This window comes from Macaca fascicularis, chromosome 2, assembly GCF_037993035.2.
Source record: "Macaca fascicularis isolate 582-1 chromosome 2, T2T-MFA8v1.1".
NCBI classification, from domain to species: Eukaryota; Metazoa; Chordata; class Mammalia; order Primates; family Cercopithecidae; genus Macaca; species Macaca fascicularis.
The window spans coordinates 129,289,693-129,307,344 of NC_088376.1; the positions used below are offsets into that span (position 1 = coordinate 129,289,693).

A 17,652-nucleotide genomic window follows, 5' to 3' on the forward strand; every position below is an offset into this window, starting at 1 on the left:
CACTGAGTTGGTTACTTGTTGGAGCATCAGGAGCCTCTATAAAATGAGGACAGTAGCCGTGCTGACATCATAGGGTTGGTGAAAGGATTCAATGAAAAAACGTCTGTCAATCACTTAGTCTGATGTAGTTGGCCCTTAATATACACAGAAGTTTACAAGGTATTTGTTTAATAAAGACAGGTTCACTCCAAGAAATTTTATTAAGTACTTAATAACGTGTGCTTTGAGGTGTACACATGAGTACAACAGCGAACAACATGCACAGGTAAATAACTGAACAAACTAATAATTTTAAGTACAATAATTGCCTGTAAAGAGAAATGGAGGATGCTAATTTTTAGCTCCGGTCAGGAAACTTTTTAAGTATTTTTCTATATCTTTATTTAATAATCTTCTGATAATGAGTTAATTTAATATAAACTCAGATAAAATTTGTTGACAAAACTAAGAGATAAACCAAAATGAAATATCCGATTAGGATTCCGAATCGCGCCTCCAGAGGTTAGTACCGCCCCTCACGACTCCTCCCTTCACCATAGCCACGCCTCTTTTGGGTTTACAGTTCAGAATCACCCCGGCCTCATTCTACGGCTGCTCTCTCCTGGATCCCAGCCGAGGATCTTTTGCTCGCGAGAGTTCCTCCATCTAGCTGCACACAACGCTGCTGCAGGAAACAGAGGTAAGAGAATTGCCGAGACTTAGCTCGACCACACTCCCCGAGGCCCCGCCCCTCCTCTCTGGCCCTCCTCTTGGCCCGGGTCTTGGGCGTTGCACGTGCAGTTGTTGTGGTTCTACGTCACGTGGTCCCGGAAGTGCACGATAGGCCCGCCTCAAAGATGGCGACGCCTACCGCGCGAGGACGTGATCCGCCTCTGCTCCGGCTTGGATTGCAGCCTTGACGAGGTCTGAGCGACCATGGACGGGCCGGGGTTCATGGCGTCGCTGGTGGTGAGTGCGGGGTGGTGGGGTGGGTCGCTCAGAGTGCCGGCGTCCGGCATTGGAGCCGGTGGGGGTTCTCAGCATTGGCTGTCTTCCGGTTTTGCGCGCTGGACTGTCCTCGGGTTACTGGCAGCCAGGTCTGAGAAGGAGCGCGGGGCTCCCAGGCCACTGGCGGGCCTGGTATCAAGGCTGTGTCTGCACTGCCAGGTCGTAAGAGACAGGTGGGGGAAGGAAGGGGTACTTGACTCGTTGTCTTTTGCACACTCATTTACTTAAAAGAAAAAAGAGCTTCTATTATACACTGTTAACTACTCTTTTGGGAATTAAAGAACTGTAACACAACGACAAAAACCTTACTCAAGTCGCTCAAAGCCCTTGTATTCGATACTGCCTTTCTTATTTTGCTGCATCTCTTTTCAGTGTTGGCAAATAACATGTCCATCTGTTCATTCAATACATAATCTGCTATTTCTGCCTAGGCTTTGGAGAAATATTGATGAGCACACATAGCTAGCTCATCAGTAACGCTGCGGAGTCAATAGACAGGCTTAGTATTTAATTCCGTAGCAAAAAACTACGAGCATCAACATGTCTTAACAGAAAAAAACAAAAACAAACCAAAAAAAAAAAAAAAAAAACCTTTACCAAATATTTTGGAGCCTCCAGTAGGGTATATTAGATACAGCAGTTCACAAGACAGAGTTTGGCTGCCTACGTTTTCATTGTGTGGAATGGGCAGTGACAGACAATAAATAATTTTAAAAATGATTTTCATAGGGAAAATGGGGGCCCACAGTGATTTATTCACTGAATTATCAAATTTTGGTGTTGCAGGTGTTGAGGATAGCATGGTGAACAAGATATACCTGCTCCTAAGGGTCAGGTGTTGGAGACAAAATAGTAAAATGACTGTTGGGATAAATAACAGGTGGGCTAGGTTCAGCGTGTTAGGGGAATATATGGAAGTAGGGATGTCTTAGCCAGACTTGTAGGATGATAGCTTTAAATCTAGATTTGTTGAAACTTGTATAAGGTAGGTCTTAGAAATATAAAGAATAATGTTACCGCCTTTTTTTTTTTTTTTTTTGAAACGGAGTTTCACTCTTCGCCTAGGCTGGGGTGCAGTGGCGCCATCTCGGCTCACTGCAAGCTCCACCTCCCGGGTTCAGGCCATTCTCCTGCCTCAGCCTCTCGAGTAGCTGGGACTACAGGTGCCCGCCACCAAACCCGGCTAATTTTTTGTGTTTTTAGTGGAGGTGGGGTTTCACCGTGTTCGCCAGGCTGGTCTCGATCTCCTGACCTCGTGATCCGTCCGCCTTGGCCTCCCAAAGTGCTGGGCTTACAGGCGTGAGCCACCGCGTCCGGCCAATGTTACCGCTTTTAAGGAGCTTTCCTGTCTAGCTGGTGAGACAGCAGTAGTAGTTTGTCAGCTAACATTCCTGTACCAGGAACTGGGGTAAGCGCTTTACATACATTATCCCATTTAATTCTCACAATAATTGAAGTCTTATCCCAATTTTCCAAATGAGGAAACTGGGATACCAAGCGGTTAGATAACTAGTTCAAAATCACACAAGTGAGATCCATTTCGTGTGTATAAGTATTGGAGCTCATATTCCAACCCAGGTGATGTCACTTGGGAGTCGTGCCCTTATCTGCTTCTTGATACTCTCAAGTCAGCAAAGTTTGCAATTGCTAAAACACAGGTGAGTGCTGCAGTTAACAAAATAATGGATTTAGTATATACTTAATTACAAAGTATGATACACATGCAGTAAAGTATACTTTTTTCCCAATGTATTTATAGAGAGTAAAATTAGGATCAATAGGTGGAAGTTTCAAGAAACTAGATATCATTCCAGGTAAAGGAAAAACATTTTATTCATTCAGCACATGGTTGAGTTTCCATGTATTCTGCCCACTGGGTATCGTGGTAGGCTTTGTGGATACAGTGGCAGATAACCCCATTTCAAGTATGGAAGAAAGGCCAACAAAACAGTTGCAGTGAATAAGTGCTGTGGAAGGAAATGAACTGAAGATGTGACAGAGTAGGGAAATATTGGTGAACCTCTTAGATGGAGTGACGAAGGAAAGCCATGAAGAGGTGACATTTCAGCTAAGACCTAAAAGATGGGAAGGGGCTTGAATTTTTGATGATCAGAGTGGGAGGTTCAGTCATGGGGAATGGCTCAAGTGGAAAGAGCTTAGCGTATTCAAGTGGTGAGGCCTAATGGGTAAGGATAACATGGCAGGGGATGGTATGGGTGGGGTAGGCAAAGCCAGCTGAAGTGGGGCTTTGTGGGCTAGGGAAAATAATTTGGATTTCTTCTGAAGTGTAATGGAAGCTATTGAAATGTTTTGTTATCAGAGTAGTACAGAAATGGAGTGGCTACTTTTTAATGTCTTGGAGTGCCTTTGAGACAGGGTAAACACTCCTGAGGGAGTTTGGTTTTGCTTACTACTGTGTTACCAGTACCTGGCACTATATAAGCACTCAGTACTACTTTGAATGAATGAAAAGCCGAGATGATCGCTGAAGTCTTGAAACTTGGATTTGAAGAATTAAATGAGATAACATTACACATGCGCAGCAGAGCCTGGCAAGTAGCAGACATTGAAATGCTCCCTTCCTAAAGCTTCATGAAGAGGACTGAATAAGTGGAGAGCCTCTGGGATGTTAGTTTTCATTTGGAGCACAGAGTGGGCTATCCAGAAACAAAATCCTCAAATAGTACATTGATCAGTGTATACTTTTAGGAAAGCAACTGGAGCTAAGTATTAGCAACCTAAAGCTATTTATATTAATAACATTTAACTCAGTAAAGACAGAAGCTACTAAAACATGGGACAGAGAGGAAGAATTAGGCAAACAATGGGAAACCCATTTCTTGAACTAGTCTGCAGCCGTAAAAAATAGTGCTTGTGAAGAGAATGTACTATAATTACATAGAAAATGCTTATGAGATAAAATTAAGAGGAAAACATTGCATGTATGTACATTTGCTTGTGCCTAGTTAAAGCTATGTTAAAACCTATTCCATTCATGGGGGAAAAAAGCCAGATTGAAATACCCCAAAATAACACTAAGTATTTTTGGTGGTAGGATTACATTGTGTAAGTCTGTTCTCATGCTGCTAACAAAGACATACCCGAGACTGGGTAATATAATTTATAAAGGAAAGAGTCTTAATTGACTCACAGTTCCACGTGGCTGGGGAGGCCTCATAATCGTGTGGAAGGCAAAGGAAGAGCAAAGTCACATCTTACCTGGTGGCAGACAGGAGAACATGTGCAGGGGAACTCCCTTTTATAAAACAATGAGTTCTTGTGAGACTTATTCACTATCACCAGAATAGCATGGGAAAGACCCACCCCCGTGATTCAGTTACCTCCCACCAGGTCCCTTCCACAACACATGGGAATTATAAGAGTTACAATTCAAGATGAGATTTGGGTGGGGACACAGAGCCAAACCATATCATTCCACCCTGGTCTCTCCCGAATCTCATGTCCTCACATTTCAAAACCAATCATGCCTTCTCAACAGTCCCCAAAGTCTTAACTCGTTTTAGCATTAACTCAAAAGTCCATAGTCCAAAGTCTCATCTGAAACAAGGCAAGTCCCTTCTGTCTATGAGCCTGTAAAATCAAAAGCAAGTTTATTACTTTCTAGATACAGTGGGGTTACAGGTATTGAGTAAATACACTCATTGCAAATGGGAGAGATTGGCTAGAATGATGGGGCTGTAGGCCCCATGCAAGTCTGAAATCCAACAGGGCAGTCAGATCTTAAAGCTCTGAAATGATCTCCTTTGACTCCATGTCTTACATCCAGGTCATGCTGGTATAAGAGGTGGGTTCCCATGGTTTTGGGCAGCTCTGCCCCTGTGGCTTTGCAGGGTACAGCTCCCCTCCTGGCAGCTTTCATGGGCTGGCATTCAGTGTCTGTGGCTTTTCCAGGCACAGGGTGCAAGCTGTCAGTGGATCTACCATTCTGAGGTCTGGAGGACAGTGGCCCTCTTCTCACAGCTCCACCAGGTGATGTCCTGGTGGGGACTCCCCTATTGGGGCAGCCACATTTCCCTTCCACTCTGCCCCAGTAGAGGTTCTCCAGGAGAGCCCCGCCTCTGCAGCACACCTCTGCGTGGACATCCTGACGTTTCCATACATCATCTGAAATCTAGGCAGAGGTTCCCAAACTTCAGTTCTTATCTTCTGCACACCCACAGTACCAATACCACGTGGAAGCTGCCAAGGCTTGGGGCTTGCATCCTTCGAAGCCATGACCTGAGCTCTACCTTGGCCCCTTCTAGCCATGGCTGGGACACAGGGCACCAAGTCCTGAGGCTGCACACAGCAGGAGGGCCCTGGACCCAGCCCAGGAAACCATTCTTTCCCCTCCTAGGCCTCTGAGCCTGTGATGGGAGGGGCTGCCATGAAGGTCTCTGACATACCCTGAAGACGTTTTCCCCATTGTCTTGTCAATTAACATTTGGCTCCTGGTTATTTATGCAAATTTCTGCAGCCAGCTTGAATTTTTCTCCAGAAAATGGGTTTTTCTTTTTACCACTTCATCAGGCTGCAAATTTTCCAAAGTTTTATGCTCTGTCACCTCTAGGATGCTTTGCCAGTTAGAAATTTCTTCTGTCAGATACCCTAAATCATCTCTCTCAAGTTCAAAGTTGCACATATCTCTAGGGCAGGGCAAAATGCTGCCAGTCTCTTTGCATAGCAAGAGTGACCTTTACTGCAGTTACCAACAAGTTCCTCATCTCCATCAGAGCCCACCTTAGCCTGGATTTTATTGGCCATATCACTATCAGCATTTTACTCAAAGCCATTCAATTTTCTAGGAAGTTCCAAACTTTCCCACATCTTCCTGTCTTCTGAGCCCTCCAAACTGTCCCAGACCCTGCCTGTTACCCATTCCAAAGTCGCTCCCACATTTTCAGGTATCTTTATAGTAGCATCCTAGTCTTGGTACCAGTTTACTGTATTAGTCTGTTCTCACACTGCTGGTAAAGACATACCCAAGACTGGGTAATTTATAAAGGGAAGAGGTTTAATGGACTTCCAGTTCCACATGGCTGGTGGAGGGGCCTCACAATCATGGTAGAAGGCAAGGGAGGAGCAAAGTCATGTCTTACATGGCTTCAGATGAGAGCGTGTGCAGAGGAACTCCCCTTTATGAGATCATCAGTTCTTGTGAGACTTATTCGCTATCACCAGAACAGAATGGGAAAGACTTGCCACCATGATTCAGTTACCTCCCACCAGGTCCCTCCCACAACATGTGGGAATTATGGGAGCTACAATTCAAGATGAGATTTGGGTGGGGACCCAGAGCCAAACCATTTCATATGTGTTCTTTTTATTTTTTTGAGACAAGGTCTTGCTCTGTTGCCCAGGCTGGAGTGCAGTGGCACTATCTCAGCTAAAGTGATCCTCTCACCTCAGCCTCCTGAGTAGCTGGGACTAGAGACATGCACCAACCACGCCTGGCTAATTTTTTTAATTAAAAAGTTTCTTTTTTTGTAGAGACAAGGTCTTGCCATGTTACCAGATTTGGTCTTGAACTACTGGCCTCAAGCAATCCTCCTGGCTCGGCTTCAAAGTGCTAGGATTACAGGCATGAGCCACTGAGCTCAGCCCATGTTGTTGTTATAATTTTTAGAACTTTTTTTTTTTTTTGTAGGCAGAGGTTTCTTGTAGAGGTTTCACAGGTATGAGCCACCACACCTGGCTGACCCTAAGAATTTTTGTCAAAACGTTAAAAACGCTTTGGTTGTAAATATATAGGGGAAAAGTTGCAAAACTGATATTTACTTAGTACACTGTAATTAAAAACATTAGAAACATTAATAACTTAATTTTTTGGACAAAACCTTATCAATAGTAGTTTGAACATTTGCTTGTGTTCTCATTATGTATTACAGATGAAGCATCTTTTTATGCCTTGGCAAGTTGTCATACTGCTTTCTCAGTTCGGATCAACTTCTAACATTTTATTTTTTGTGCTTTCCATGTTGTGAGTTCCTTTATTGTGAAGACTTGCTGGCATAACTTACTCTGGGACATTTTCATCCTTTTCATTGCAACTACTTTCCTCATTTATGTTAAGTTTGCTCTCACTTATTTTTTCTAGTTACTTATCTAGATTAATGACAGCAGTGTGAGTATTTCCATGGCCAGCTGTTTCTTCTGTAACACTATTTATGTTTGATTTTCATTTAACTTTTGTTACCACTTTGCATTTTGTTTTTGCATTTTCATCTTTGTTCATCAATTTTCTATTTTTATAAAATGCCCTGTACATTTATTACTGGGAGATGAGGTAACACAACTGTTTACTTTGCTGTCTGTGCATGAACTAATATGCAGTGACTTCTGTTAATTGCATTGTGATTTGTAGACTGAACAAATGGTAACATTTACACTTTATCCAGTTACTCATAGTTAATATGCTGTGGTAACTGAAATTTGCCCTGGGTTGTTGGGAGATTCATGTTATTTAAGTAAATCATGGTAACTGAAATTAATGTATGTAGGTACCATGCAAAGTGAGGACCACTTGTAGTGTTTTTTTTTTTTTTTTTTCCTTTTCCTGTTTTTGGTGAGGTGATTTTTGGCTGTCGTCTGGGGAGCTTTTTCATAATAGTTGGGTGTCTTCTCACTGGACCTACACTTCTGCTGAGAACCACTGGCAGGCAGTAGGAGACTTGAGGAGAACAATACGGGTTATGATGGGAGGGGTTCTTGGGTGGAGTGAAGAAAGGTAATATGAATGAAGTATTGGGTATACTATTAAAAGAGGTTTTCTGTGTTTTTTTGTTGTTCTTGTTTTGCCTCATATCTTTTCTGGATAGTGGCCTCCTAGTTTTCAATTTGTAGTAAAGGGTATCTTTGAAGTAAAGATTATCTCCAAATTTATAAGAAATTGAGAATTATGCTTCTCTTTCTCAGGACTTGTGTGACTTGTTTCTTTTTGGCATTTATGTCAGAGTGAGCAGGTCTTCCCTTTTTGCTTGCTTTTGTGTTGAGCAAGAAATTATCTTAACACAAGTATATTCCAAATTTTGCTCAGCCCCTGGAGCATGCAAAGCACTGCTTGGAGACCACCAATATGCAAGGACCACAGTTGAGAACCACCACTTTGATGGAGGCATTTTTTTGTGCATCTCTAGTACCCAGAGATGGGACTACCTTTTTTTCTCATTTTTCTTCCTGTTTAAGAAAGACATACTTGGGAAGTTTTAGTATTTGATAACTTAGCTGTAAGTGACTTGTTAATGTGCTTTTGTTACCACTTCCAAACCTTACTACTACATGTTGCAAGTTGCTTTAAATATTAAATCTTTTGTAATACAGACAAAATTTGAGTAACGTTAATTAAATTCCAAATAAAGGAAAGATAAAAGTTTCACCCACAATTATCTCACCCCCCACAAGGCAGCTTTTACACGCCTAACCAGATACATTTGTTGGCCTTTGCTCTGTTATTTGGAGTTGAATTCCTCAAAAATGTGATCCCCCACCTTCATGGATTTAGAGTCTAGTAGGAGGCAGATGCTATACAAAACTTAATTATGTAATTCCACTTGCTGGTAAAACTTAACTGTTTACTGAGCACTTTAAAAGTGTGTATGCAGCTTTTTCATAGCTGAGGTCATATAGGTACAATTTTATAGTTTACTTAAAAAATTAACATATAAGTTTGAATACAAGAATCATAAAGCAATTTGAACACTAGTATTTCTCTTAAGTTTTTGAAGTTGATGCTGAATGTTCCTGTCATGCATTGCATGATTTGGTTTCTGTTGAGTCAGTTCACTGGGGATTCTTGTCCAGAGAGCAGAATTTGAAAAGAGCTTTTAATTCATTATTGCTAGTGAAAATTTGGATTTACAGATTTTAATATATGAATTTGTCAATTGAGTTGAATATAGGAATGTCATCTTCAGTCTTTGGTAAAGTACTCTAGGCTTTTGCATGGTTTTTAGTATTTCCATGTCAGTATTGGTAACAGCAAGCTTTGAAGGATGTTTATAGTAACATAATTCTAAAAATAATAGTTCCTGTTTATTGATACTTGATTAAGGGCCAGGCATTTTGCTAACCGTATAACAGGTTCATCTAATTGTGTTTAGTTCTCATTTATTTAATTCTCAAAAACTGTGAAGTGTAGGTACTCTTTTCCCTGTTTCATGTGTCAAGAAACACAGGCTTGGAGAAGTTAAATAGTTCTACTAAGAAGACTGACATGGTTTGGCTGTGTCCCCACCCAAAATTTCATCTTGAATTGTAATCCCCATAATCCCCATGTGTCAAGGACGAGACCAAAGGTGGAGGTAATTGGATCATGGGACGATTTCCCCCATGATGTTGAGTGAGTCTCATGAGATCTGATGGTTTTATAAGTGTCTGGCATTTCCCCTCTTTCAGTCACTGTGTCCTGCTGCCCTGTGAAGAAGGTGCCTGCTTCTCCTTTGCTTTCTGGCATGATTGTAAGTTTTCTGAGATCTCCCCAGCAATGCGGAGCTGTTAGTCAACTAAACACTCTTTTCTTTATACATGACCCAGTCTCGGGTATTTCTTTTTTTTTTTTTTTTTTTGAGACGGAGTCTCGCTCTGTCGCCCAGGCTGAAGTGCAGTGGCCGAATCTCAGCTCACTGCAAGCTCCGCCTGCCGGGTTTACGCCATTCTCCTGCCGCAGCCTCCCGAGTAGCTGGGAATACAGGCGCCCGCCACCTCGCCCGGCTAGTTTTTTGTATTTTTTAGTAGAGACGGGGTTTCACCGTGTTAGCCAGGATGGTCTTGATCTCCTGACCTCGTGATCCGCCCATCTCGGCCTCCCAAAGTGCTGGGATTACAGGCTTGAGCCACCGCGCCTGGCCAGTCTCGGGTATTTCTTCATAGCTGTGTGAGAACAGACTAATACAAAGACCAAGTTGAAAATGAAGTTAGATCTGGTTGATGCCAAAGCTGTGTTCTTAGGCAGTACTTAATTTGAAATAATTCCTGGAGAAATGGAAGAATAATCAAGTCATATTCTGGAACCATTATTATTGTATTCTTGAGAATACTCTCACTAAAACAAAACAAAACAAAACTGAGCATACACAGTTTTTCCATTAGGAGGTAATAGTAAGCAGAGGTTTCCGGAGAAGTCCCCCTGAATATTCTACAAAGTGGTCAGGGTGGCTGGGGAATGCTGGGAAGAATAGCAGCTGATAGCTAACCCTGGCTTTTGGTTGTCACAGGTGCTGTGGCAGACCAGAACAGGGACCACCGAGCAGTGCTTGACTGCAAGATTTCTTCTGAACATTTCATCTTTTTACAAAGTGTTATCTCATCATCCCACGTTTGTATTTTAGTAACCCTGCTACATAAGAGACACTGGGTTAGATATTTAGGAAGACAGAGGTGACTGACTGATTTGGTTTCTACTCTGAAGGATCTTCATGTCAGACATCATGGTTAGTACCAAAAGCGAAATATAAACAATGTTATATGCTAGAGTCAAGGACATAGCATTTAATTCTGACTGGAAAATTGGGAAAGGCTTTATGAGGAATGTGGCTTTGGGTTGCAGCTTAAGAACCAAGAGGATTTTGTCAGGGGCATGTGTGTGCATGTGTGTATGTATTGAGGTGGAGGCGATGGTGGTCTGCTGGCTGCAACAGGCAGGAGACAAGGATTAGAAGGGAATTTTAGGCCGGGTGTGGTGGATTATGCCTGTAATCCCAACACTTTGGGAGGACAAGGCGGGCAGATCACTTGAGGTTGGGAGTTTGAGACCGGCCTGACCAACATGGAGAAACCGCATCTCTACTAAAAATACAAAAAACTAGCCGGGCGTGGTGGCTCATGCCTGTAATCCCAGCTACTCAGGAGGCTGAGGCAGGAGAATTGCTTGAACCTGGGAGGTGGAGGTTGCGGTGAGCCAAGATCGTGCCATTGCACTCCAGCCTGGACAACAAGCGCGAAACTCTGTCTAAAAAAAAAAAAAAAAAAAAAGAAGGAATTTTAGACTGAGGGAAAAACCTAAGCAAAAGCACAGGAATGAGAATTTTTAAGGAAACAGCTGGGTGCAGTGGCTCATGCCTGTAATCCCAGCACTTTGGGAGGCCAAGGCAGGTGGATCACCTGAGGTCAGGAGTTCAAGACCAGCCTGGCCAACAGGGTGAAACTCTGCTTCTACTAAAAATATAAAAATTAGCCAGTCATGGTGGTGTGTGCCTGTAGTCTCAGCTACTCCAGAGGCTGAGTCAGGAGAATCGCTTGAACCTGGGAGGCAGAGGTTGCACTGAGCCGAGATCATGCCACTGCACTCCAGACTGGGTGACAGAGCGAGACTCCATCTCAAAGAAGTTGTTTCAGGACATGTTTGAGATGTTCGAGTAGTCAGATTGGTTGAAAACACCAAGGTCTATAGAGGGTGAAGCTGCAGAGGAGGCAGCTTAGGGTCAGTGGGTTGAGGTTCTTAGTTACCATTTGCTGAGTGGCTTTTATATATCAAGTACAACCAGTAAATTAGAGATTTTTTTTTTTTTCCAGGGGAAGCATTAATTTTGAATGGCTTAGCTTTTATATATTTGTAATATTCATTACAAAACTTGAGCAAATAAAAGATTAACAAGATAGTAATAATATTTCTCATCCTGAATCTCTTTCCACAGAGGCAATAACTTCTAGCAATTTACTGTTTATGCTTCCAGATTTCTAATTATGCATATACAAATAGTTATACTTTTTTTAAGATGGGATTATATAGCATGTTTTGTTTTATAGCTAATTTGATTAAGAATATAGTGTATGTTTCTGTGCCAATAAGTATGGATTGACCTATTTTTTTTTTTTTTTTTTTTAATTAGAGAGAGGATCTTGCTCTGTTGCGCAAGCTGGAGTGCTGGGCAGTGGCGTGATCATAGCTTATTGCAATCTCACTCTCCTGGGCCCCAGTGAGCATCCCATCTCAGCCTCCCAGCAGCTAGGACTGCAGACATGAGCCACTGCACCCAGCCTACCTTGTTGTTTTAAAGGCTGTGTAGCAATTCATTATTTGTGTATAACTTAATTTACTTAACAAGACCCCAGTGGATGGACTTTGAGGCTGTTTTCAATTTTTTTATTATTACAGAAATGGTGTAGTAGACATTCTTGTATATTTGTGCATTTATTTCTGTGGAAGAAATGCTTAGAAATAAAATTAACTGGGTCAAAGGGTTTGATAATTTAAAATGTTCATTTTGCCAAATTGTCCTCCAGTAGATTATGGTAATGTTTTCATTAACAGTGCCCATACCCATTCTTCATATTTTAAATTTTTTCCAATTGGGAAAACATTTTGTTTTTATTTGATAATTAATGATGGAGAATCATATTTTCAAATTTTTGTTAGTCATTTATATTTTTCTTTTGGGAATTGCCTGGTCCTGTCTTTTGCTATTTTTTTAAAAAGTTCAGTGTACCTTTTTAGTGCCTTCTAAAATATAGATAGTAACCCTTTATTAGAGCCATTGAGTGCCTCCCATTAATATGTGCTGGTGCTGGGAACATATTAGTAAACAAAACAGATAAAGATCTTATGGTTTAATTGGACTGGTACTGAACAAATGGTCAGAGGCAAAACTATGTAATTAAAATTGTGTTCAGTGCTTGGCAAGAGGATCTAAACCTGAACTGGATATTAGGAGGCATTTGTACGAAGTCCTTGAAATGAGGAAGATCAGATGATTTAGAGGAAAAGATCCAGGTGGAAAGAAAGGACTGAGCAAAGGGCACATAGTGCAAGTTTTGGGAGCTGGAGGGGCTCCAGAATTTCCAGAGCCTGGAAGGCTGTGCTAGGGTTTTCTTCATCCTTGGGGCTGTTGGAAAGTTTGGAAGATTTATAGGCTGGAGAGTGGCAAGATGAAATTTGGATTTTATGAAAATGATTAGTACAGAGAGGCAGCGAGCACTGCAGGGAGAAGGAATGGGCAGTAGGGAAGGCGACAAGTATGTCAGAAAACAGAAGTGGCAGTTCTGCAGTGAGGAAGATGGTGATTCAGGTCATGGGTGGCCACTTCATTGTGGAGGAAACCGAGACTGTCAGGGAAATGTTTCCCTTGAGAAGCCATGTTAATATTAAGGCTGGTTCTTCTTAGCTGTCATTTAGGCCCATGACCTGTGTTGATTTTGCTTAGTTAAATTACGCAGATGATTCGGTTTTGTCCTAGAGGGACAGCGGTGATGCTGTTTTTATGGTGTGCCCTCCTTCTTTTGAGAAAAAAAGTTTTATGGCATGTAATTCCGACCTATCACTTCTCAGAGTAATTGCAGAGCACTAATTAGGCACTTCCTCTCTACAGCCTGCCAACACTTCATACATTTATTAACTTAAGGTAGAGACATGTATTTTATCTATAAGATATTGAGGTCTAAATACATTGTGATGCTCTAGCAAGATTTGCTGGTTATCTGGGTTATGTCCTATTTCTTTGGATTTTTTCTAGTTAGAATTTTTCAGTATAAGCTATCATAAATTATGAAACGAATCACTTGCCTGATAACTTTCTGATAAATGATTATAACAAAATTTTCAGGCTAAAGAATAAGAGTTTGATAGAGTTCTTTATAATTAGGTTGTTACTGGCTTATATATTTTTTACTTATTTACATACAAAACAATATTGATATAGGCATTAAGGTTTTTGTTTAAATCTGAAGTATGTGGTTGTGTGGCTGAATATATAGGTATTCTTATTCAGGTTCTCTGTTAGCTGTTTTTTTTTTTTTTTTCAGTCTCATGAATTTAAATGCCATTTGAGTTAAATAGAAGTTTGAAATCGATAGAAGTGATTGGTAATCCTTGAGTCATGTTTCACCAGACAAGTAGATTGAATCTGGTCATTTTTTTCCTCAGAAGTTAAGAATTGTGATGAAAGAAAGGTTAGAGAATCAATACATGTAAAGTAGCCAACTGGATTAAAAGAGTAATTATTGATTAAAATTTAGCAGTAGATAGTGTTTCTCTGAATCCTCTCCTAAGATTAAAGAGAAAATGAGAGGGAAGTGCAGCATGTTTTTAAATAATCTAGTCACATGAGACATTTTCACCAGGATTCTATTCTCTCTGTATTTTGAGAAAATGAAGAGGCAGGCAAACTGTGTACTTACCAAATTATTATTAGAGACGAGGTCTCCCTGTGTTGCCCAGGCAAGCATAGTGGCTATTCATGGGCACAATCATAGCTCACTGTAATCTCAAACTCCTGGGCTCAAGCGATCCTTCTGCCTCAGCCTCCCAGGTAGCTGCGATTACAGGTACGTACCACCATGCCTGGCTCTACTTACTGAATTTTATAAAAATCCTGAAACAAGAAGTAAGAAGAATTTTGACGATTGGCCTTTTTGCTTTCCTGCATTACTTGTGAACTTTTTGCCATGACTTAGGGAAGGCCACCTTTATGTCCAGAAAGAAATCCCACATTATTGGATATTCTTTTGGTACTACTTGGTTTCTCTACTGGCACATCTCTGTGCCCTTTTGGGTGACGTCTTCTTAGGTAATTTGCTGAGTAGAACTTCAGGGTCTTTGGGCTTCTTTCATGTCTTTGGGCTGATCATGAAGTATAGTATTGCTATTTGTAGTAATGTACTTGTCTAGTGTAAATTAATTTTTAATAATTAACCTGTGCTAGTTAATTTGAAAATAGGTATTGGATTTATCATTAAAGTATTTCATTTTTCCAGTTAACTCCTGGGATGGTTTTATGGTGAGCGGTAAGTAAAGCAGATAGTATTTGCTAGGTACTAAGCTTTGTGGCATCTGCACATTTTGTAAACTTAAAGGATGGAAACAATCAGTTTGAACTTCGGTTGTATGTTTGAATAATACTGATTCTTTTTTTTCCTTTGTCATGAAATGTATAGTTTAAAAATGTATATTTTTACTTTTTGAATAGGTGATGTATTCACATGGTTCTGATTTCAAAATTAGCAAAAATTAGCAATTCAGTTAAAAAATTGTATAGGAAAGTTTCCTCTTTATAGTGCATTTGTCTGCCTACTGTAAACTGATTTTAACTCACATCTTTAAATGATGCCTTTCGATCTGGGTGATCTTTTCATATCAGAACAAATGTTATGTTTTTGTCTTTTTCACTAATAAGTAGTGCATGTGTATTGACTTTTTTGAGACCTACATTTTGAAACAACTAATGATCCTTGTGAATCCAGATGTGTATTTTAATAATCACACATGTGAGGATTCATACGTATTAGCCTTTCTTTGATGCTCTTTGTGTTCATATTTTTTCAATTTGTTTTCTTTGACTAAGGTGTAACGAGTTTAAACATATTCTACATACGTGTCACTATAATCTTGAGGTACAGAGTTAGTTCTTAATCAGTTTTTTTCCCCCTAAAATCCATTTAGCAGGAATTAATCAGTTTTTAAAGTACAGCTTCCCCAAAGCAACATGGTATCTCTTGGGAGATTACTAGTTTGGGCCAGATTTTAATTTCCTTCGGACATTTAGCTCTTTAAAAAAATCAGTTTATTCACTTGATTAAAAATTATCAAGGAATTTTCAAATACATTTAAAGCCGAAGATAATACTATATGAGTTCTTAGATGTGTCATTATTAAAATACAGATCCAGATTCACAGAGATCATAAGCTGTTTAAAAATTCCAGTCTGAAAGGAGTCAATTCGGATTCACTGCTTATTGGTTAAGACAACAGTATAACATTTGGTCTGATGTGAAAAGATAAAGATAAATTGTTTAAAAAAAAAAAGTACAGAATAGTGCATATTGTACATCATCTTTTCTTTTTAAAGAAAAACTATATGTTCATACATGCTTGTGTATGTTTAAAGTAACTTTGGAAGGATACAGCAAGAAACCAATAAAAGTGGTTTACCTGAGTTATTAGGAACAAGGTTGGAAGGAGACTTTGAGCTGTTGACCTTTTTTTGAAGTTTATTTGTTGCTCTTGTTGGCTATTTATTTGTTTTTAAGACACAGGGTCTTGCTGTCACCTATGCTGGAGTGCGGTGGCAGGATCATAGCTCACTGAACCCTTGAACTCCTAGCTGAAGTGATCCTTGTTCTTCAGCCTCCCAAGTAGCTGGAACTACAGGCATGTGCCACCATCCCCAGCTTAATTTTTTATTTTTTGTAGTGATGATGTCTCACTGTGTTGCACAGGCTGGTCTCGAACTCCTGGCCTCAGGTAATCCTCCCAGTTCTGTCTCCCATACTGCTGGGAGGCATGAGCCATTACATCTGGCTTTTTTTTTTTTTTTTTTTTTTTTTTAGCTTTTTGAACCATGTGAGCACTGTATCAACAATGAATTTAAATTTTGTTTAAAATTTTTTTTATTAAAATTTGATTTAAAAAGAAAATTTAATATAAAGTTTACAACTTAAAAATATATCACAATAATGGCTATTTTCTCAGGAAAACTTCTAGATTTAGGCTGAAGGTCCTTTGTGCTGCAGAAGTTGTGGACTGAAAGGAATGAGAAATGTGCTTTAAAGACTGTCTTTTTCCTGTCTTTGCCCCCAAGTGGCAGAGGGCTTATTTTGTTGTAACCTTTTTTTTTTTTCCTTTTTCTTCCCTCTTTTGTTTTCAAAGGCTGGTGGGGTAGCAGGTGTTTCTGTTGACTTGATATTATTTCCTCTGGATACCATTAAAACCAGGCTGCAGAGTCCCCAAGGATTTAATAAGGCTGGTGGTTTTCGTGGAATATATGCTGGTGTTCCTTCTGCTGCTGTTGGATCCTTTCCTAATGGTAAAAAATTATATTCTCACTTCTGTAAAGCCATGATAAGATTGGATTTTCAGAATGGTGTGTGGTCTTACCCACATAGAATTCCTTGTGTGTTGAAGCTTATCTTCTGAATTTACTTCTTTAACCTGTTGTTGTTATTTTTTATTTATTTTAGTCAGGGTCTCACTTTGTCGCCCAGGTGGGAGTGCAGTGGTGAGATGATAGCTCACTGCAACCTTGACCTCGAGGCTCAAGCCGTCCTCCTACCTCAGCCCCCTAAGTAGCTGGAACTACAGGCGTGCACCACCATGCCTGGCTAATTTTTCTGTTTTTTTGTAGAGAATGGGTTTTGTCATGTTGTCTAGGCTGGTCTTGAACTCCTAGGCTCAAGCAATCTGTCCACCTTGGGCTGCCAAAGGCTGGGATTATGGTAGTCATGAGCCACTGTGCCGGGCCTAACCCATTATTTTTGACTCAGATAGTGTTATAGATTCTATTTCGATATATTTGTAATAGGAAAAAAAAAAGCAATCTTTAAAAAATGGTTTTTGTTGTTAAAATTTCCAGCTAGAATCCTTAAAGTGTTATTTTAATGTTGTGATTCCTCAGAACAATCATTCTCAACTTTGCCTGCACATTAGAATCTACTGGGAAGCCTTAAAAAGTACTGATGTCCTGTGTCACCCTAGAAGTTTAATTGGTCTAGGCTTTGCCTGGGTATCAGGAGTTTTAATAACTTCCAAGGTGACTCCGGTGTGAAGTCAGGTTTGATGATAGCTGCTTTGGAGCATCTTAGAGAGCAGGTGAACCTAGGAGGCATTAAACATTTCTATCCTAATTAAATTGCTCTTAGATGATGCAAGTGTTTCTCACTAATAATCTCCTGGATACTCTCCTTCCAGTGTCTTTTGTTTTGGTTCTGAAGTCATGTTATGTGACTTATGACGCTCTT

The 17,652-nt window shown here is 40.3% G+C and overlaps 1 protein-coding gene across 20 annotated transcripts in view; it reads left to right on the forward strand.

The window, feature by feature from the left end:
• Positions 1–545: 545 nt before the first annotated feature.
• SLC25A26 (solute carrier family 25 member 26) overlaps positions 546–17,652 on the forward strand; it is a 162,793-nt gene continuing 145,686 nt past the window's right edge. For 10 of the 20 annotated variants that reach the window (XR_012431343.1, XR_012431344.1, XR_012431342.1 and 7 more), the window contains exons 1-2: positions 828–948; positions 16,565–16,721. Coding sequence is in view for 8 of the 20 variants with exons in the window: in XM_005547553.5 (XP_005547610.3) it covers positions 916–948; positions 16,565–16,721 (190 nt within the window). In the remaining 12 variants the exon portion in view is untranslated. Of the gene's footprint in view, positions 680–827; positions 949–10,199; positions 10,416–16,564; positions 16,722–17,652 lie in introns of those variants that run through there. The other 10 variants (XR_012431345.1, XR_012431347.1, XM_074032654.1 and 7 more) reach the window with 3 other exon arrangements.